The sequence below is a fragment of the Lycorma delicatula genome, chromosome 8 (assembly GCF_047948215.1).
Source record: "Lycorma delicatula isolate Av1 chromosome 8, ASM4794821v1, whole genome shotgun sequence".
NCBI classification, from domain to species: Eukaryota; Metazoa; Arthropoda; class Insecta; order Hemiptera; family Fulgoridae; genus Lycorma; species Lycorma delicatula.
The window spans coordinates 29,511,667-29,535,251 of NC_134462.1; the positions used below are offsets into that span (position 1 = coordinate 29,511,667).

At 32.3% G+C, this 23,585-nt stretch overlaps 1 protein-coding gene across 1 annotated transcript in view; it reads right to left on the reverse strand.

The window, feature by feature from the left end:
• The window catches only part of LOC142329183 (pickpocket protein 28-like), a 39,119-nt gene extending 15,963 nt beyond the window's left edge, over positions 1 to 23,156 (reverse strand). The window contains exons 1-3 of the mRNA XM_075373577.1: positions 23,004 to 23,156; positions 2,956 to 3,122; positions 1,697 to 1,901 (exon numbers count right to left, since the gene is read on the reverse strand). Of these exons, the coding sequence (XP_075229692.1) occupies positions 1,697 to 1,901; positions 2,956 to 3,122; positions 23,004 to 23,156 (525 nt within the window). The remainder of the gene's footprint in view (positions 1 to 1,696; positions 1,902 to 2,955; positions 3,123 to 23,003) is intronic.
• Between the last annotated feature and the right edge of the window lie 429 nt (positions 23,157 to 23,585).

A 23,585-nucleotide genomic window follows, 5' to 3' on the forward strand; every position in this document is an offset into this window, starting at 1 on the left:
CAATAGTACTTCAGAGGATGATATGTATGAGTGTAAGTGAAGTGTGGTCTTGTACAGTCTCAGTTCGACCACTCCTGAGATGTGTGGTTAATTGAAACCCAACCACCAAAGAACACCGGTATCCACTGTGCAGGTTTGATGCTGCTAGGTTAGTTCCATTATCGCTGCCCTGCCGTTAATCGTGGCTACTCCGCTTTCTGTTTGTACCAAAGAGCAACGTTCAGTGATCCGTTTTTTGTGGTCGAAAGGTATATCAGGGGCCGAAATTCATCGAAGATTTTCTGTACAGTACGGGAACAGTGTGTTGCCGCAACGGAGTGTCTACGAATGGATTGAGAAATTCAAAAATGGTCGCACAAGTGTTACGCACGACGAAGGAGCCGGACGACCGTTTACCGCCACAAATGAGGAATACATTGAGAGTGCACATGACATGGTTTTGTTAGACAGACGAGTAACTATCGATGAAGTGGCACATCGTCTGTAAATTAGTCACGGTTCTGCCTATGAAATCATCCACAACAGACTTGGGTTTCATAAAGTCTGTGCAAGATGGGTCCCAAAACTACTCACACAGTCCCATAAACAAACTGGACAACTTGGACATCTGCCAAAAACAGTTGGATCGAACGGGACATCTTCCTAGACAGAATCATCACTGGTGACGAAACATGGATCCATCGTTACGAGCCGGAGAGTAAACGGCAGAGTATGGAATGGAAACATCCAAATTCGCCCTGCAAAAACGTTCAAGCCTAACCATCCGCAGGAAAACTGATGCTTACGGTTTTTTTGGGACTCGCAGGCCTAGTACTGGAACATTATTACGACAATAAACAGTGCGCGTTACAGTGAGATGCTTACTGCCAACAAGTTGAAGCCTGCAATTTGTAGCAAACGCCGAGGACTCCTGTCGAAAGGTGTGTTGTTGCCCGTCCACATACTTCTGCCCACACTGCTGAAACGCCCTAGAAATTCAATTTTGAAGTACTGGCTCATCCTCCTTATAGTCCTGATCTTTCCCCTTCTGACTACCACGCAGACATTAAGGGGCGTCGATTTGCCTCGGACGAAACAGTGAAAGAAGCATTGCATTCTTGGATCGCAGCTCAACTGAAAACCTTTATGAGGAAATCAGGAAGCTTGTGCAACAAAGGACCAAGTGCGTTGTAATTCAAGGGGACTATGTTGAAAAATGATGTACGTGTAAGTTTCCTATTTGTATTGCAATAAAATTTATAACTACATTGCGGATAATAATTGACTTACCCTCGTATAAATGTATTTGTTGACGTAACTGTTCATATTTCTTGTTATTTAAATATATTCTTTGACGTTAGCCCATTTTGTGATTTTGTTTTTATAGTATCCTTTTAGCACATACAGTAAAGGTACATTCTATTAGTAAACAGCGTGTGGTTGGATAACCTGTAGCCTGTATCATTCAAGTTATTAACAATGCACTGAAGACAGAGTGGCGTCCTAGAATATCAATGTGATTATTATTTCATTCGTAGTTTTGATGTGAGTTTAAACGTTTATGGTAAGAAAATAACTGTTCACTTCTGTTTTATTTTTAATATTATTATAAAGGTATGTATTTTGATTTTCACTGTTGTGAAGAATCATCAATTTTATTTATCATGAATTGTGAATCTTATTACTGTAATCTAAAATAATAATGTCAATCTTTTACCGTAAATCCTGTTGAACCTTGTGTGCAGGTGTTATCATGTTCAGTTTCATTATATTTAAGTGTGAATACTATGGAATTTCCCGTTCGATCAGATAATCTAATAGGATATGACTCTCCAGTTAAGCCGGGTCTGTATCCATCGTCCATGTCCCACAGTTTTTCTTCAGGTACTTCCAGCGCATCTGAATTACCTAATTCCTGCAACCTAATGAGAGTAAAATTACTTTGTATGTAAAAGTGATACTTATGTTTAGGTGGGTGAGTCTTAATTTAAATACTTTACAGTTGTCTATGTTGACATCGTTAATATAGTAGAGGATGTTCCTTGCTGTTTTAACTTTTATTTCAAGAATTTAATTGTAGATCACGAAAAAAAAGATGCATATGACATTTATTGAAATGATTAATAGAATTCGTAAGTTTTGCTAAAAATTACCAAAAACCAAAATACAAATTCTTTAAAGGGTAATTCTGATTCAAACTTCTCCAACTGGTGAACTGCTTAGTTGTGGCATAAGTAGTGTCCAACAGAATTGTGAAAGATTGAGATATTATTAATATGAGAATGTACATTAAGCTACATGCATATATTGAGTAGTTACTAAATGTCTATTATTCATGGTTAATAAATTAATGAAAAGAATGATTTAAAATATGTATAATTAATTACATGTTTTACTATACTAGTAAATTAGATGTTGACAACTCTAATTCACTCATTAGTGCATTAAATCATCTTATACTTTTATTCAGTCTCACAGTGACAAAGCCGTATTTGTCATTAACATCTCAATGAGTATTTTTCATTTCAAGCAAATACATTTGATAGTTGTAAACCAGACTGATGGTTTTAAAGAAATACTTTCATTTAAACTTTATTGGTTGTAAGTGAAAAATAAAGAAAATAAAATGATTGGAATTGGTGTATAAAAGTTTATTTGGAATTTGTTTTAATTAAAAGTACTAACCAATTTCTAAAAACTGTTTATAAAATGGATTTAAAACTATTGAGACTAGAAGACTTATTAATTAATAAAATTATTGAAAAGATAGCTAATAAAATTATTGACGATTATTACGATCTAGTATTCAAATCCATATAAAAGTAACTGCCTTTACTAGGAATTTAATGTTGGAACTCATGACTTCCAAATCAGCTGATTTGCGAAGATGTGTTCACCACTGGACCAACCCAGTGGGTTATATATTTATACCTAATTAGTTTAATATTTAACTTTATATTCTGTTATTTTACTTACACATTATTGAAATTATTACTAAGCAAGTGTGAAAAAGGCATTGTATTAAAAGTGTAGCAGAGACCATTGCGAGTAAATAATGGTTGAAATTCATCGAGTAAAGAGTTTGATGAATCCTGTAAGTAATAAGCTGCTTCCACTATTTCCGTTAACTGTGGTGCAGTTTCCTAAAATAAGTACAGAACCAGTATTATTTTACTTATTTAAATTTTTTTTTTTATCATTCAGTGAATTTTACAACTTAAGATTAAACAACACATCTATTACATCATTTCATCTCTGTGTACAGGCATTAACTCATATAGGAATCAATTTCATTATTATAATTATATACATTGTTTTTTTAATACGTGACTTAATTCCTGAAATAAAAATAACTTTATAATATTTTTATTTAATCAAATAAAAAGTATTAAATATTACTGAAAAAGTTTTGTGATGAGTAACTTATTTTATTACCAGATTATTTTTATCTTTACCAAAGTTATTAAGAATTTTGATAGGGTTAAAGACTTTGATTCTGATAAATAAATGTTTGAATGCAAGTTTATGTTTGAATGCAGGATCCAATTTCTTTTGTCACAAGATATAAAGTATGATTTTAGGCCATCAAAAGTGGAAAGAATTCTTTCTATTGCAGGTAACAAACTAAGGAAACTTGTACTGCTATGAGATAATACTTTTTAGTAATCTGTTTCCACAAATTCACAGAACTCTTTAAGTTTCATTACTCTTACTGTATATATGTGAAAATATTTATAAATTTTTATAACAATAACTTCTGTGACTATGGGTAGAGAATCATGTGCTGTTTGTACTGAATTGTGTACAATGTGGGCTGAACAACCAATTCCTAAAATATTTCTATCTAAATCACTTTGAACCTTTCTGAACACATTTTCATTCCCCTTTCTCTTCACACCACCAAAATTACTGTTAGTCTTATCAGCAGTATAACAAACCAACTTCTCTTAAAGTTGGTATTTTTTTAAATGGTAAAATAATGTTAACAATAATTGCCTTGGTTCTAGCAGATGAAAATTTTGGGTCATAGAACTTTTTAACCAGTTTAGATATGCAGTCTGATATTTTGAAACTGAGTTCGTGTCTAGCAGTCTGGTTTGAATATGTAGCTTCTTTAGCAGCACACTCCAGATCATTGTTATTGTTATTCCCATCTTTGGCTTTAAAAAAATCTCTTATGTTTGCTGAAGCAGTAGCATTAATAGCACTCCTATGTTTAACTATTTTCACGTGGTCTTCAATATCGCCCTTTCCTTTATGTACAACAGAAAATTCTCCAGTACATAGTGTGCAATAAACACATTCACTGTCATTACACAATTTCAAAAATTTGTATTCCTGTTGCAGGTTAACATTAAACATACATATTTTCTTTTGCCCACTGCTAAACGATGAGACAAAAAACAAATAGAGATAAAATCATCAAAAATGTTTAGATTAGTTGCTTCACGAACAAAAACAACATAAGCTCATTGCCCCTGTTCTGTTGCCAAATGACTTAAGTAAAAAGTTGTGGTGAGACCAGTAACCATGCCTCCATCAAAATCGATGTCAGTGCTTGCTCCAAGGTCAGCTGAGAGATGTAAGAGAATGTTTAAAAACATGATGTTGAACATATAGGTTTAAAATTAAAAACATATCCTCGCCAGTCATAAAATTCCCAAATCCTGGAATTTTTGTAACTCCGGACAGCACTAAAAATCCAGGACTGTCTAGGCTAATCCCAGGTGTATGATAAGCCTAACTATAATACACAGTTACTCTCAGTTATGCACAACTGGTAATGTTTTACAGCAAGTGTTGGAAATGTCCACCATTTTCCTAAAGGCAGGGCTGAACCCTTCACACCATATTTTTTGGCACCCTTTGTAGGACATTAGGGCTAATGGAATTCATCTCTGCAGTAATGGCTTGTTCTAGGTCTTGTAAGTATGTGGATTTGTTTAATATACACTTCCTTTCAAAAAACTCCAGAGAAAGAAGTCTGGTGAAAGTATCAGAGGAACAAGGGAGCCACAGACCTTTTGAGATCATACATTCACCAAACATTTCTTCCAAAAATGTCCATGGTGTTTCTGGATGTATGGTATGTTGACCAGTCTTGTTGGGGGTAATAATAGTGTTCATCAGGCTGGAGAAGAGCTACAAGTTGTGTAATTATATACTGGTATGCCAGGACTGTCAAGGGTATTGTAAAAAAATTGAATTGAGCCCACCAACACATTCTGTAATCACAAATACCATGTGCTTTGTATGCACAAAAACAATTACTGGATATAGCACGCTGATGCCACCTACCAGTAGGTCAACTAACTGCATAGCCAACACTTACACAAACATCAACAAATTTTCAAAAATTGTTCAAACATGGTTACCCAATTTCAGTGTGCTCAAGACAAATGATGTGCACGATAAATTGATCTCGTGGCATAAACTTACTTAATGTATTTCATTTTCATTTAGTTTATATTTTTTAAACATGTATTACAGATACTTAAATTCAAATTTTCTGTCATGTAGGTAAATTCCAGTTTTTTTTTGTTTTTCTTAGTAGTTAATTTCCTACTTAATTCCTTATTTAACATTATCAATCCATTTAATCTAATCCATTTTTTCCATTATCAATATTTCATCCTTTTATGAAATTTTTTGTTTTCCTTTTTGCCCAAGTTTCCTTTCTTGAGTGTCATGATCCAAACAAAACACTTTGCTAATCTCTTTTTACTCTTAATCTGAAGGGTCTTCTTCCTAACTACAATTACTTAGCAAATATTTTATATTAAGAAAATGCATACATTGAGATGTTAAGTTATAGTGTATGTTCTCACTCCTTTCAATTTATAAACTAAACCTATATTGTTTTAACTCAACTTCTTTTAAGTTATATAGGCTTGTTTTCAATTAGTTTATGTATAATTCTAAGCAGTTTTTAACTTTGGGTTTTTTTTTTTCATTTTATAGTAATGGGTAACTATGGTTGGATACATTCTAACATGCAGGTAGACAAATTCAGTAACACCTGCATTTAATATTTGATATATTTTCTGCAACTCTTCTTTTGATTTAAAGTTGATGTTGGGTTTTTCATAGTATTTAAATGTCAGAATATTTGTACAGTATCCACAAATGATTTACAGAGTTTTGTATTGTGTTGGTGTAATTTAGTGCAAGTATGTTTTTCTGTGTTTGGTCATATGAATTTGCTTTTCAACATCATTACATCACTGTATTTAGTATTTTAGTGGTAATTACTGCAAATGACTATTCAAGTTCTATGCCATCCATCTGCATAAAAAAGAAGTGATGTATTTTTTCTATTTTATTTTTTAATGTTCTGTGTTTTTTAAAATTTGACTATTGTACAGTTAATCTTATTAAATGATTATATTCATTTCAATCTGCATACCTTTATTATAGATCTAAAAATGCTTTTATCCACATAATTTTCATTTCCTGCGTGATATGAGCCACATAAAAGTTGTGCTGCTGCAGTCTTCATTTTTCTGTGAATTAAAAAATACATTAATTTTTTTTTCAGTGTTTATCAAAACATTTTCCAACTGATGATCCCTGTTAAAGTAAATATTTCATCAGCATTCTTCTCACTAATAGTAGTCAGCTCTAAGAAAATAATTAATTACGTTATTTTTTAATAATGAAACAATTGCAGTAATTATCAGATAGATGTAGGTATTTATTATTGTCATAATGAATTCTTTACATAAAAGTATTTGTTAATGTTTTTTTATTTTTCTGACAAATTTAGATAAGATTTGTTTTCTTACATTGTTTTTTTTTTTTGTATGTTTGGAATGTGAAAACCTGCTTTGCCGGAAAAACTGATTTTATTGTTGAGTTTTTATAAAGAGCAACATTAAGTTATTTTTTATCAATTTAGTTTTTTATTAATCTATTTATTAAAATTGACAACTAATTTAAAATGTTTAACTTTCAAATAAGTCTGATCGAAACACTGACAAATCTGTGACAAACAATTTTTTTTTAATGCTGAAGGTTATATTCTGAATTTGGAGCTCATTGATCTAAGTTTCTCCTGTTGCATTCAGATTTTAGTGTTACAATGTACATTAAATCATCTTGTTAGAACATATTTATGTTCATATTAATAATAGAGTAATAAAATTTCTGCTAAGGATTGTACTGAAACATACCAAAGATTCTGCTGACAAAATATACGAGGGGCGACTGAAATGTAATGCACACTGGAATATAACAAGAAAACAAAAATATTTTACAAAGCGACAGGTGCTGTTATCTTGTAGTTTCATTCCCCTACTACTTTTTCTTTCTTTTTCCTGTTTAGCCTCCAGTAACTACCGTTTTAGATAATACTTCAGAGGATGATATGTATGAGTGTAAATGAAGTGTAGTAATGTACATTCTCAGTTCGACCATTCCTGAGATGTGTGGTTAATTGAAACCCAACCACCAAAGAACACTGGTATCCACGATCTAGTATTCAAATCCATGTAAAAATAACTGGCTTTACTAGAACTTGAACGCTGTAACTCTTGACTTCCAAATCAGCTGATTTGGGAAGACGCGTTAACCACTAGACCAACCCGGTTGGTTATTCCCCTACTACTAACATTTCAAAACTCAACCCATGCCCTTTCATTTTTTATCAGTTACTATTGATATGAAGTTGAGTACGCCTGCTGTGTTAACATGTTTAAAATAACATGCAATGATTAAATTTTTAACAGCAGGAAAAGCAAATGCTAATGATGTTCATCATAATCATCAGCTAAAAACCATTTATGATGATGAAACTGTTGACCTGAATAGGTGGGCAATAAACTTTTGTGCATCAGAAATTGCTAAAGTGAACATTGAGGATGAACCCTTGCAATGGTTTAATCCATGGAGCTAATAATTCTGGAACACAATAATGATCAGCCACACACATTGTATGTAACCACTGAGGTCTTTTGAAGCTGAAATTTAACCTATTCCATACCCTCTATTCTCATCAGATTTAGTGCTCTGCAATTTTTAATTTTTTCTGCAATTAAAAAAGTGTACGAGGTGTGACTATTAAATAACGAGACTAATGCTGTAAAATACTTTATATTAAATCTACACATATTTAGTTATTATCCCCTTCAATATACATCCGTACTCTATCCCTACAATGCACCATGCAAATTTTCCATTGTTTGAAACAGTGCTCGATTTCTACTTGTGTGAGCTCTTTCGTGTCACGTGCCACTTTTTCTTTCATAGCTTCAGCGCTCTGAAATTTTGTTCCTTTTAATGTAGATTTGACCTTGGGGAACAGATAAAAGTTACATGCTGCCAGGTCAGGCAAATAAGGTGAATGGTCTAACACTGGGATGTTATACTTGGTTAGAAACATCTTGACAGACAATGCAATGTGAGCCGATGGTCGTTTTTTTCTTATTTTTTCATGGAGTTGAGCAAGGACCTTGAATAAAGACAAGAATAGTTAACCGACGGTCAGATCAGATCAGATTGCTAATTTTTTCAGTATTTTTATCCGTTTTTGATGTGGAAGGGCAACCTGGATGAACATCATCTTCAACATCTCGGGCATCTTGGAAACGCTTAAACCACTCAAAAACCCACACACATGGTAAAAATTCATTGCCATATACTTTTTTTAATAAAAGATAAGTTTCAGTAGTGGTTTTTCCAAGTTTCATATGAAATTTCACGATAATTCTTGCTCTAATAAAACACTTATCATTTTTTCAACAAAATGAAATAACAGATGTTATCCAAATGAAGGCCAAGGCCAGACTAATATGACTATAGAAACTAGAGTGGCGACAATTGAAAGAGAAGGCTTCACGCTACACAGCTGTCAGTTGTACAAATTTGGCGCATGCGCAGTTCTGTAGCAGCTTAAGTCTTGTTATTTAATAGCCACACCTCATATTACAGGTGTTCATTTCCCACAGATGATGAACTGAAGTGAAGTCGTGGATCAAGGAAAGGAAACCAATATTTTCATTGAAGTTCTGAGTAAACTGGTTCATGATTTGGAGAAATGTGTAGCTGTAAATTGTGATTACGTTGAAAAATAAATGTAAGTTTTTGTAACAAATAAAATGCACTTTTTTGCTATATTTGTTTCATTAGGCTATCTATTTTCATTTTTGAGTTATCAGAGACTGCATTACATTTCAGCCACCCCTTGTAGATATTTAAAAAAAAATTGTATCAGTGAACAGCCACTGAGATTTATTGCATGAAGTAAATATCTGTATCACATAAGTATTCTTTTATAATAATGGTACACCAAAAGGCATGTTCATCAGATGAAAAATATATTTAGTATGTTAATTGCACAATTTTTTGTAGAGCAAAAGATTGTTTTAGTTCAAAATATTTTGAGTCTCTGATGAAATATAAATGTATTCATTCTGTAAGATAGCTAAATGGTTCCTGCAAATAAAATTCAGGAAAGAGATTGAGTTTCATTTTGGTATTTCATCTAACAAAATTGGGTAAACCGGTCTAAAGATATTAGCAATTTAATAAAAATATTTACTTTTAAAAAAAAACCAAATTGATTCAAAGCCAACATCCTCCTCAGTACATATTGATTATTATCATGCAAGTTCATTATTTAGATTTGTATCTGTTTTTCTGTTTGATAACAAAAGCTGAATTAACAAAATTTGGAAAAGTAAACTTATTTTAACCAATCATATCAAATATTGAAATGTTAGCTATGCTCTCATCATATTTACAGTTATATTTCTACTTGGAAAATCAATTTTTGGCATTTGCTCATTCAGGATAAAGTTAAAAAGAAAAAATACATTAATAGTAAAAAAAAATTAAACTTGCATACATTTGATGAAACTTTTTCCAAAAATTAATGTGTGTGTGTGAATATATATATATATATATATACACACACACACACACACATTAATTATATACATATATAATTAATGACAGCTATATATATATTTGTTATAAATATATATATATAGGATGGATTTTAGTAAAAAGTTTAAACAATGAAATCTAACAAATAAAATTTTAAACTAATTTAAAATTCATTAAAAAAAAATCTATTTGTTCAGTAAATTCATACATTGATGAAATCAAAATCTTTCCTTTCCCTGTTTTGCCAAGATGTTTTACTTATTTGGTATACTTTTGTAAATAACTTCATAGAACAAAAATTAAAGCAATTTTCAAAGAAGCCTTTTTTTAGATTTTAAGAAAGGATCTAGGAATGAAGAGCTGTTATGAGGGACACTAGGTAACCAGTAATTTAAAAATGTCTGTAGCCTCCCTGACACTAGTGAGATTATTCCGCTTGTGACTTATTGATGCAAATGTGTAAACATTACTGTTAGTTTATATTGTTTCATAAATTTCTTAGGATCTTTATTTACATGAACAAATATCACAACTGCAGAATTTGGGATTGCTGAAAAAAATATAATTTTTCTTAAGGGTAAGGGAATTCAATACTGTTATGTAACAAAGATTGGGTACGTAATTATTATGGTCCTCACTAAAAATGTGGTATTGCACACTCTTTTATAACAGTTAAGAATATTAATGTAAATCATTATTAGATGGAAGTGCTGAATTAATATTAATTAATTCAAGATGGGATGGTTGGTTAGTTCTGTAATAAGAGATATTTTTTATTTATTATATTGTGCACATTTTCCGTTAGAAAACAAGCATATAAATAATGCCTGGAATTCAATACGAGGAGTAAAAAAAGGAATACTAATATCTGATTTGTTGTAATGTCTCTTGGATGAGATGTACAATGTTGATTTAAATCGATGAGCGAGAAAAAAATTGAAGAGCAAAAAGGAAAGTTTTAGTTGTGCAGATAGGCCATAGATTAATTGACCTTATAGACCCGTAGATTAAATTGATCTGCTTTTCAGTGGCATTAATAAAGATGGTGACTCCTGAACAGAAAGCCTTCTGTGTTTTGCAGTTTGCTAAATGTAAATTTATTGGTACAGTTCAAGTTGTGCTCCATAGAAAATTTAATTGTTCTCCAAGTGATTCATTGACCGCATAATTGGTTTGAAGTGACCGGATATCTATGTAAGGGGAAGGGTACAGATGATTGAAGGTGTCTGAAGAAAATCTTGAACATATCAAGATTTTTTTGAGTAGTTTCACTAATGATGATAGCAGTTGAGCCTGTCATTTTATAAAAAAAAATTGAACATGTCAGAGAAATTTTCCTGAGTGGTCCTATAAAATCTGTTAGGAAGACCAAGCAATCAGAGCTGTCCTAATATATTTAGTGCCTGTGGGCTACTAAAAATAATGCACTCTTCTTCATAAGAAAATACATGGGATGGCGAGCGGGAGCAGGGTGACCGGTCGGTTATTTTGTCATGAAAAGATTTTGAATAAAAATAACTAATAATAACAAAAAAAATATAACACCAATAAAAATTGCTGCCCCCAAAAGGTTGTGCCCCAGGACTACAGCCCATTTAATGCTGTGGTTAGGGTTGCCCTGCAAGCAATGCCAGTGATATAATCTGGAATGTTTTAAGGAAACTTTTACATATGCATCCGTACCGTTTACAGCTGTTACAGGCTTTGATTATGCTATGCTTGTTGACTTCGCAATAGGAAGATTGCTGCACGATTTTGATCGTTTTGTGTTTAGTGATGAGTCAGCATCTCATCTTAGTGGAAAAGATAATGCACATAATGTCCATATATGGAACCAGAAATCTTTCTCTTTCCTCAACTGCAAAATGGATAAAAGAATTTTGTTTGGCAACAAAATGGTGTACTTCCTCAATGGCATTACTCTGTGTGAGAGTGGTTAATGGTACCTCAGCCGTTGGATGAGCTGATATGGACCTGATGTCAGAGCTTGTTTGCGGTGTCTCTAAGTCAACTGATTAGATCCCCCACGTTATGTTTTCCTTTGGCATTTTATAAAGGATTTTGTGTATGTATCTCTGCTATCTAGTAATTTACCTGATTTGAGGCACAGGATTGAAGCAGCTGTCCGTTTCATTACTCTAGACTAAACTAAGGGATAACTTTCTTGGTTGGATGTGTGCCACATGAAAGGTGCTCACATTGAACACTTATAGGGAAAACTGAAAGAGCTACTCTTTCATTTTATTTATGACTCATTACTATGTCAAAGTTAGGAGTAATTAAATAGCTCTAAAACTCCATTTTTCTTTTTCGTACATCCTGCATTTGTAATATTGTTTTCTACTCTGATGTATGTCACTACAAAGTGGAGGTATTTTTTAATACAAATTTTTAAACCAGAGGATTAGGAATTGAATCTTGAGACTTTGATGATTTGATTCTAATTTAATTCATAAACATCTAATGTATAATACTCTTTATTTTAATTTAAGTAAATTAAAGAAGTAAAGATACTTACTCAGTAGCATTAAGATGTTCTTTCAAATTCAGTCTTTCTTCAAAAGGAAACACAGTTGCTCGTATTTGATCATCACTGCATATTGTTATTGCTGGAAATGGTATTTCCACTATTGATAATGGTTTTGTGTCTAGTGTTAATATAACTGAACTTGTGTTCCATTTATGAATCAATTCTGAAATAACTATACCACAGAAATAATGTGCAGAAATAATTGCCAGCAGCCAAAATATTCTGAAAGAGATTAATATTTATTATTTTTTGACTGTTGTTGCCATAACTGCAACAACAGTTGAGCTGAGACTAATAAAACTAAGAACTGGAACGAAAAATGGTTAAACCACGCTGAAGGACAACAAGGTATCCTTCCATTCCAGAGTTTATAGGGAGAATTACCAGTAAAATGGTTTTCTGTTGTCTGTGTACCCAAATGTGCTATCATACATCATTATGTAAAATCTATAAACATGAAAGTGCAATACTGTTGAACAGTCAGGTGATACCTTTGCTATTTAGTTTAGTATACTTGTAACATCACCAGTGGATTATCTGGCTGAATGATTTATTTCAGTTTTGCTTTATCCTCCTTTGTATTAATTTTTGAAGGATACTTTCAAGCTGCATAATTAAAGCGTTAAAAGCTAACATTATGTTGGAAATCCTGAACTTTCTCTTTGTTGTGCAGTCTGAATCCTTTGTATCTTCTAATATGGAAAAGCAAAATTATACATATTGGTTTTGAATATATATTGAAAATCATTTCATTTAGCTTAAAAGGGCCATTAAAAAATATATATATATATAATATATATCATAGTATTAGTTACTGGTAAAACAGTTGCTCGTATTTGATCATCATTACATATTGTTACTGCTGGAAATGGTATTTCCAGTATTGATAATGGTTTTGTGTCTAGTGTTAATATAACTGAACATAAATTATAAAAAATTATACATATCAAACATAACAATTTTTTTTTTAGAATAAAATTTAAAAGATTTAGATATTAAAATTACTATCATATTTACAAAACATGAAGTCAGTTAAATAAAATAATTACATAAATTTAAATATGACGTCAATTAAGAATTAAAAATAAAATAATTAGAAGATTAATACCATATAACCTAGCCAGCAATGTTACATTACTGAGTGAATTTTGTTACATTATTGAGTAATTTATATACAACTGATGATGCCGGATCCCGCAAAAGTGCTATTGGAATAAAAAAAAGAAAAATAAGGAAAGTGTCATTTCATTTACTTTGTAATTCTGTACTTGGGTTGTTCAAGTTGGTTTTTGATTATAAAAAATACTATATATTGGTATAGAGCAGTGTTTCTTAACCTTTTAAGTGAGCTGCACCCCTTTGAATCTAAAAAAAGGTCTCCGCACCCCATTGAAAAATACATTTTGATTTTTAAGTTTAGAAAAACACGTTTTTTTGTGGAATTTATTCGTTTATTTTTTTGTAAATGTAAATTTTTTATAACAATATCATTTTTCTTAATGACTAGACAAAAAACAATTGGTTGATGTCATCGAAAATTCAAATACATACTTTTCAAATATCCAAAAATAATATATGTATATTGTTAGAGGCTTCTCCCGCACCCCTGGTTAAGAACCACTGGTCTAGAGGAATATGGGTCTTATAAGTATTGATTTAGAAAAAAAAAAAAAAATATATATATATATAATAAAAATCAAGTTGGTGGGGCCAATATTGGAAAGTTAGCTTAAAAATTAAATTTAAAAAAAATTACTGTAGTTCAGTTTTATTTTAAATAAAATATGGGTTTCTAGTTTGATATTAACTAGATGCAAACCAAATTGTTAGAGTTAGGTAAAATGCAGTTATAAATAAATTTATTCAAGATAATAACTTGTGGGAAATTAGCCATATTTAAATTGTAAATGAATCGTAGGGTCTGTTAACATGACCTCAAAAATGATTGGCATTGATTAAAGTAACTAGAATCAGAATGCAATTAACATGTTTTCAGCTCGCATCAAAATACAATACTTTTTTTCATGTTACAATTAATTGTGATAATTCTTTTAACTACATGTTTAATTTACAGAAAATTAAAACGTACTCTCAAATCTTAATTCAAAAATTTTCAAAGTGGTTCTGACAATTTGATATAACTGCAATTAATGTGCTAATTGATATAGTTTTTATGCATATTTATGTTGTGGCATGGACCTATTCAGAGCAATTTTTGTATGAAATCCATTAGTAAATATCATAAAATCAAAAGAATAAGTAAATTCTTTTTAATAAAAATAAAAATTTTCATTGCTTTTTTGATCACATCTTGTATTTAAGTAACCGTATTTTTTTTTTTTTTTTTACATTAATAATTTAGAATATGTTGTTTGCCAGTCAGTTAATTAGTCTATGAATAACATCAGTTTAAAGCCTTTAAAGATGAAGCTCACTTTTAATAAATACAAGTATATTTTTTCTTTTATCAGTTGGGTTATTACTGTGGTTCAGATTATTAGTGTTTTGCAATAGTGTTCTGCTAATTCTAAAAAATAATTATTTATTTTTTAGAAAAAAACAGTTTCTGGCTTTATTTAAAATGCATTAAAAATAATTTAACTATTTTATAGTAATAAATGTGATTACATACTTTTCTAGAAGACTTCTGTTTTTTTCACTGATGTATCTAAATCCATGAAGAGTTGTCATATCAAAAAATTGAAAAATGTTCTTAGAATACTGATTTTTTATAGATTTCGGTTTGGCTTTCCTTCCCTGTGAACATGTTTAGCACTTCTATTTTCATGGAGCTTTTGTCAACTTGTTAAAGAAAAAAGAGTTTAGTTAAGTCTCACACTTAAGACAGTATTTATTGTAAAGCTTTGATGTTAAACTATAATTTGCCCATAATGAGTAACAAAATAAAAAGATTGCATTGAAATAAAATATGTATATAATTTTTATTTGCTTTAAATATGTTTATTAAATTAAAATTAGAAATAGCTGCACATAAAAGACATGGCGTGCGCGCGCACACACACACAGACACACAAATAAATGTACAATGTTATTGAGGTATGAAATATGGAAACCCTTACCCTTTCAACAATTAACATAGAGAAATTAAATTCAGCAAATACTCATTGAAATAATCTATTGCAGTATGAAAATACCTGATCCTAAGTCCCTATAGGGAAACTGAACAATATTTTAAAGGATATTAAAAAACAAAAATTTTCATATAAAAAAAACTTAGGCTGTGATAACCATAATCCAAATGGCAGCCATTTAATGTTTTTTAATTGCCAGTTTCAAAAGTTTACAAACCGCTTTAAATGACTGTCCTATAGTGATATACAAAAAAATTATCAAATGTTTACCTCAAAATGATCTATTTTTTGTTATAAATTCGCTTTTTGGGTTGTATTGTTGGTCACATTTTTAACTATCTGTGAAGAATATTAAATTACTGCTATTTTGGATTGGGTTGTTATATAGTTTAGAGTTTTTTACATAAATGTTTTTTTGTTTTTCAATATCCTTTAAAATGTGTCGAATAACTTTTCCATTTAAAATGTTTGAGTTGTGCCCCATGGGGTCCCCTGGATGCTTGGGATGTGGTGGTCTCATATTGAAAATAGATAATTTTCAGCTTGGAATGTTTTCTAAATTTCATTTTTCTATTATAACGTACAAAATGATTTAAAAAGGTTTCTATACTTTTGGCACTGTAATGTCATGCCATGTTTTAGACATACCTGCTGCAGTAAACAGGGAGTGATCCAATCATAAAAATTTGATTTTTCTAAGTTTGTAGTTAATATAGCTTTTTTTTCATGTCTCAGACACATAGGTCAAAGATATTTTTATATCTGAAATTGGTTTATGATTATGTCCAGCAATGTATTATCACATTCCATTATTGCATTCAGATTTAAAGTAATATATTAACATAAGAGTTTTTATTTTTAAATATTGTTATACTATGTAATGAAATCTAATACTTCTTTTGAAAATAATATGTTATGGGAAGAATACAATTCATTAAAAAAAAGAAAAAAATTATTTCAGTTTTTACATTCAATATTTACAAATAATGAATTTTTCAGTTATATCATCATCTTCTGGTTTTCTGCATGGCAGCAAACTTCTTATGCCTCTTCTGTTTCCATTTATTTTGTTGTAAGCCTTTTTCATCATTCTCTTTTAGTTTCCAAATCTTCACTTCATTTATTAACTTATCCTTCTTCTTCCTTATTCCTTCGACTGACTTCCAATGTAGTTGTCAAGATCCCACTCCCTCTAACTACATGTCCTTCAGTTATATATAAAAAAAAGTTAATAAGAGATTGGCTTGAAGTTAAAAGATACAAACCCTGTAAAACACATTTTATAAATCTAGTAAGCATAAAATAATATTTTGAGCTTGTTTGTTTTGATAGCGTATAAGCAGGATACATATTAGAGGCCATATAAAGCACAATCATTGGAGTGTATGTAAGTGATATGATTGTTATTTTGAGATGAACAAAGTACTTTGTTGAATGAAAAGGAGTAGATAATTCTCAAATCAATCAAATGACAAATAAAAAAATGCTGACGTTAAATTTAGTATGGTTAGGTTATACTTTGGTACTGGCCTACATGGTGTGAGTGGTAGTGTCTCGGCCTTTCATCTGGAGATCCCGGTCAGACATGGCATTTTCATACACACTGCAAATCATTCATCTTATCCTCTGAAGCAATGCCTAATGGTGGTCCCAAAGGTTAAACAAAAAAAAAAAAATTTGGATTATGTTTTGGTGAATGCCTGCTGTGAACTTAATTATCCAACAAAAAGATAAGTCACTGGAATAATTTTTTGTCATATTTAAGGATAAATTTTCTTGTCTTCTGAGCATTGGGTACAGTTAAATTCATATATTACAGTGAATTTTTTGTAAAATCTATTTCTTTATCTCAGATAAAACAGATTTCCCTCATTATACGTAAATGTTGGTTTTGTAATGTTTATGTTCCATCCATTTTCCATTTGTTTATTATCTGTAGTGTAGGTATTTTTAATTATTCTCCATTAGTTTTCTCACCAAATCAAGTCTTAGTTATATAACCAAATTTATTAGCCAGATTATACCAAGATTAATTCTCGACATAATATGGTAAACTATATCATCACATACAATCAGCATAATCTTTAAAATAAAGATTAATTCAAGCAAATAGTTAAGAAATCATGGTAGTTTTGATGTGATTTATTTATACGGTCTTTAATGATTAATCCTCAATAAACTTTTTAAATGAGGTGGGTCTTCCCTTTTTCTACCCTGCCCTTTGCTCTGGAAATGAATTGTATTTAAAATATGTTGTCGCAAAGATAATTATCAAACAATGTGAGATAACTAACATAGCTGTATTGATAGTTATACAACTTAAGCAAGCTTAAAGCAAACAAGTTATTACAAGCTTAAAGCTTGTGCGTGGAATATGAAAATGGAATTTTGTAGCATATGAAAAATGGCATGCCTGACTGGGATTCGAACCCGGGACCTCCAGATGAAAAGCCGAGTCGTTATCACTTCTTCATGTAGATTTAGTTATAAAACTATATATAAAATCACTAAACTATAAAAAATATATAAAACTAATTTATAAAACTTATATATTTTATAGTTAACAGTTATATAATATAACCATTGTATATTTCTTTACAAGGGCCTTTATTTTTTCCAGAAAAAATTCAGTTTACAGTGTGTAGTTGTATTTGTTGAATTCTTGTGGAGAGACTTGTAAACTGGTGTGTCTGAAGTTTAAAATTTTGTTAAGAATTACCAGTTTACTCTTGTTTTTAAAATTCATTTTTTTAAATTTCCTTTCAGCATATATTTTTTTATTTACCAATTACTAATTAAACTTTTTTATTATGGATTTTGTCTTCCACGTCTTTTATCATTGTGTTAAACAGTAATTAAGATAATTAAATAATTAAGATAAATATATATGTTTTGTTACAGTTAAATATTTAAATATGCTTAATCAGTCGTATGTCCTGTAATTTTTATTTCTTTTAATTTTTGTTTCAATTTGCTTTCCTGATTTTTTTCTTGTTTTATTAATTCACTTTCACTTTTGATGTATTCTTCTTTAATTTCCCCATAATTTTGTTATAGATTTTTTTATTATGCTCTTATTTGTCTTTTGTTTTGTTTCATTGTGTAACTTGTTGTTTCTCATTTCTTATTTATCTAGGTGAAATATATCACCGTTTATTGTTTGCACTCCATAAGTTTTTTTACCTTTCCATTAGTCTGATCTTTCATTCTCTACTGAGGTAAGAGATTGTTGAAGGTAATTTTTCAGACATGTTGCTGGAAAGAACAGAGCTGTTGGAAGTAAAATTCAATTGATTAAAATAATTTTGCATACTTATTCCTCATATTCTTACCTTAATTTCTCAGTATGACTTATTCATAGATTTGTACAATTGACTGCTTGTTGGTGCGTTTTGAAAATAAACAGATATATTGTCAACCAATCGCTGGAAACATTTATTTCAGTTTAATTTTATGGATGTTTTACAAAAATTGAATTTGAGGAAATTACATTTGTTTCTTTTTAGAAGATTTATTTCCCCTTTTTAGTTGTAAAATTTTTCATCAAAACTTAGGTAATATTTTTAGTAAAAATATAGTTGTAATAGCGTAATTACCTGCATTCTTTTCCTTTCATTTGGTTTAAATCTATTTTTATTATGATGTTGATTCTGTTTTCTTAAATAATGTTTCATTGTAAATTTGTGGATTAATATGCCAAAATAGACTATAGATGCAGTATAGTAACTGAACTTATAAAAAGTGAGAGATTTATGTGTGTTGTAGTTTTCAGTAGGCTACTTATGATATTTATCTGAATGTATGTTAATAACACTTCCATGTTAAACATATAATTTCCCATGAGACCAAAAATTAAAAATATGAATTGCTTCTTTTTTTTAAATATTTGTGGGTTTTCTTAATTAAAAGTAAACAGTAACAATATTTTATTACTGGATAAGTACTGTTTTAACAGTAATAAATTGAAAAAAAGCGAAGTATCTATTCAGCAAATTACTTCAATTATAAATATTAATGTTGTATTGATTTTGAGATTGTTGACAGAAATTTACTGTTAAAAATATATTTACCTCAATATTCTTTCATTTATTCTAAAACAGTTATTTTTGATTTCAAAGAGATAAACGAACCAGCTCTAGGGAAAGTTCAAGGTTCCAGCAGACAGGGCACTTATACCACCTATGCTCCCTCAGGGAATTTTCATCTAGTAATTAATGATTCTACAGTGACCAACTAAAAATATGCTGTAGAAAAAGCTTTCCCTTCAGAAATGTAATAGCCAGCTGAGAATAGATAAAGAGTTCCTAAAGGAATAACATTCATTGCTCATTCCTTGTACTGTATGTGGCCATGTGGAAGTTTTCAGTCCATTATATTGTGTGTGTGTGAGTGTGATCATTTATATATATATCTTTTTTTTTCATGGTATATACTACTATATAATGATGAAGATGGATTTTATTTGTTAGGGATAAACAAAACAAAATACTCTACCAATTGCAATCAAATTTTATACATGTTTCTTGGCAAAACTTATAAGATTTTTAGACATATTTCATCTCAAGAAAAAAAAGCACATATATGACTAAACATATATATATATATATATATATATAGATGTAGTAGTGTTGATTGCCGGTTGAAGCGCAAACTTTAATGAATCGAATTAATGAACTGTGATCTGCGAGTACCTATCATTGTGTGTACTGGGTTTGAACTGAAAGATTTGAATCAATAATTATTACAAAAAGGGACTCTTGGGATTCCTTTGTTCATGAACAAGGGAACAGAGAGGATCCCTGAGGTATAGTATATGGGGTCTTGCGACACAAACGACGAAAGAACCGTTTCCTGTCTGCTTTCTCTCCAGTAGATTTGGTGTCATTTCTAATACTTCTGAGATTTTACACAAATTACTAGACAATTTACTGCCTGATGATAGTGAAGCTGGAGAGACTGCATATCACCTGCGGGTGCGGCGAGAGGTTGCTCAGTTCCGTGAGGGGGCAGTGTCCTTAGAGATTACCAAGGCTGAGTTGTGTCACTCTATCTGTAGTTTAGGTAGGGGTAAGGCCCCAGGCTTTGATGGAATAACAGCAGAGCTTCTTGTTCTCTCAGTTGGCATGAGTGTGAGTTACCACACTTGTATTTAATAAATTATTGTTTGGAGGATACTTCCCTGTGTGTTGGAAGAAGGGGGTTGTGAAATTGTTGTTTAAAGGTGGCGACAAGGATCCTGCTGTTAGTTCAGCGTATAGGCCTCTGACATTACTTCTGGCTATTGGCAAGCTCTTTGAAAAGGTTGTGTATCTCTGTATAAATGAGAAGTTAAGCTTGGAAAGATTGTTGATGCTGAATCAGTATGGGTTTCGTCCCAGAAAGGGTACTGAGGACGTCATATTCTGTGTAATGAGTGTGGTAATGACCAGTGAGATGGAATATGTCCTGGGGTTTTTTTTCCTGGGCATTTCCAGAGCATTTAATAATCTATGGTGGCCTTCTGCTATTTATAAACTCCAAAAAAAAGAGAATGTACTGCAAGTTATGCAAAGTTACTTCAGTCATCGGGATGTGCTGCTCCACGAGGGCAGCCATGAGGTTGGCAAGTTGTTGTCTAAGGGATGTCTCTAGAGCAGCATGTTGGGTCCATTATTATGGGTGATGGACTTTGATTCTCTCCTGCAGCTGAGGTTGCCCTGTGGGTGTTGCATCGTGGCTTATGCTGACAATGGGCTCCTGCTGGTCGAAGGAAGCTCGCAGAGGGAGGTTGAACTCCAAGCCACTTGGGCTTGCAGGATGCTTTAGCTGTGGGGTCATTAGCACAAGATGGTGCTCCTCAAAGGCCGTTTGGCAGAGTCGGCGTGTCCGTGTTTCTATGGCAGGCCAGTGGTTAAAATATGTTTAGGTTCAATAGTATCTCGGAGTGTTTCTTGAAGAAACTGCAATTTAAGAAGCACCATCAACACGTCGCAAAGAGGGCCTGCAATGCATTATTCGGTATTCGACATGTGGTCAATCCTGATTGCGGTCTAAACATTAAGACCATGAGCATCCTGTATAAAGGCGTGTGCAAGGCTATTATACTGTATGTGGCACCTGTTTGGTCAGATAGGCTAAAATATAAAAGTTATTGGGAATATTAATAAGGGCTCAACATCTAATATTGTTAACGGTAACTGGTGGTTACCACACTATTTCACGGGAGGCAGTCTTGGTGATTGCAGGCGTGAAACCGATAGACTTGATTGCATTTGAGAAGCAGCAGCGGTATGTTGCTAAGAAGTCCTGTGAGTTGACTTCAGATAAAGTTTGAGAAATTGAACAACATGACATTGCCTTGTGGCAGGCCAGATGGGATGAGACAGATGGTGGGTGTTATACGCATATCTCTCTAAATGTTGGTTTGTGGAACGTCTCTTGGGTGCACCCTAATATGTGATGCAATTTCTTTCCGGCCATGGTGCTTTTAGGGACAGACTGCAGAAATTCGGCCTGGCAGATTCTGGGATGTGTCCTCAGTGTGACAATTGGATGAGACCTACCATATTCTTTATGAGTCGAAGTACAAGTTAATGCGTACGGAGACCATCTATTGCGTCGGTGTTGGATCTCCACGTAAGCTGGAGGACCCAGGCCGAATGGGCAATAGTGGAGAGTTTTATCGTGTATTTAGCAAAGGAAAGGATTGCTGAGGGGATCTAGAGCGGTGCTTGGATTTCTCTTGTATTCTGTTTTTGTTTTATAAACTATGTTTGTTCTTGTTGTTTTGTCCTTTGTTTTGTTTCATTGTTATTGTTCCGTGTAATATTTTAATGTTTCGTATTGTATGTTGAACTCATGTTTACCTTCTACGGGTAGGTTGTTCAATTCCTTTGTTTAGTTAGGTCCTTTCAGTCTTACTTAAGAGTAGATGATATGTGTTTTGTTTTGGGTTCTTTAAATAGTTGTACATCAATGGGAATGTCACTTGGCATTCACATCAGTGGCATTCTGGCCAAGGCGGACTGGAATATGTCAAAAGCTGAGGTTTCGAAGATGACATCCGATAAAGCCCATAAAGACTCGGAACGGAGGGGTGGCGGAGAGTGTCTTCCCTCACGAGGTCAGGATATATATAGAGACTCTACTAAGACTACAGAATGCCCAATGCACCTCGGCCTCAGCAATCTCAACAGATAATATATCTCCGTGAAACAAAGTGACCTCACGCCATACTCGAAGATGGTATGCCGTCTCTCCAGCTTCGCTATCACCAGGGAGAAGATCATCGAGCAGTCTGCATAAAATTCCAGAGATATTCAAAACCACGCCCTGCCGGATCAAGAGAGTGGACAGAAGAATGTCCTTTCTATGTTTACGTCCTAGAACCCTATACACGACTCCCCAGGGTTCCTTGTTTCCCTGATCGTGCGCAAAGAAAGGCCACGAGTTCCTCTTGGCCGTCTGGATTTTATGAAAATAGTTGGATCTCCGATCCCTATCTTCGCCTATAAGAACTGCCCGCTGCTCAGGATCACCGTCACATTGAGAGGCCTCTGTAAACGACAGACATCTTTCTTCATATTAGATAACTCCAAATTCCACCAAGGAGCCAACCTCTCTTGACCAGAACTGCGGGGAATCGAGTACTCAGCGGCATCCATAAAAGCCGCTGTTAACCTCTTCACCATATCCTCTAGGCCAATCATGTCAGAGCCTGATCTAAAATGTTAAGTCTTACTGACAAAAGATCAACAAACTTCTTCCAATCAGCATGCTTGTGCAGAAGCCGACCCCACTCAACCATAACATTATGTCGGTAATGATCACACAAGCCACCAACGATCTCATAAATGATTAACCGATGATCACTTGAGCAATTGTCAACCACTCTCCAGTTGCAAACATTGACAGGAATATATCTACCAATGGTAACATCAATGTTTGTTCCACCAAATAACCGACACCCATCCATCATACCTGCGTAGGTGGGCAACTCATCTGGTTCATTAAAAACTTGCGTACATCATGCTCATTGGAGAACTGTCGAAGAAAAACACAATCTAACTGTCTTATGCACAGAACAGCGGACATACTATTAGAACCATGAAAAAACTTTT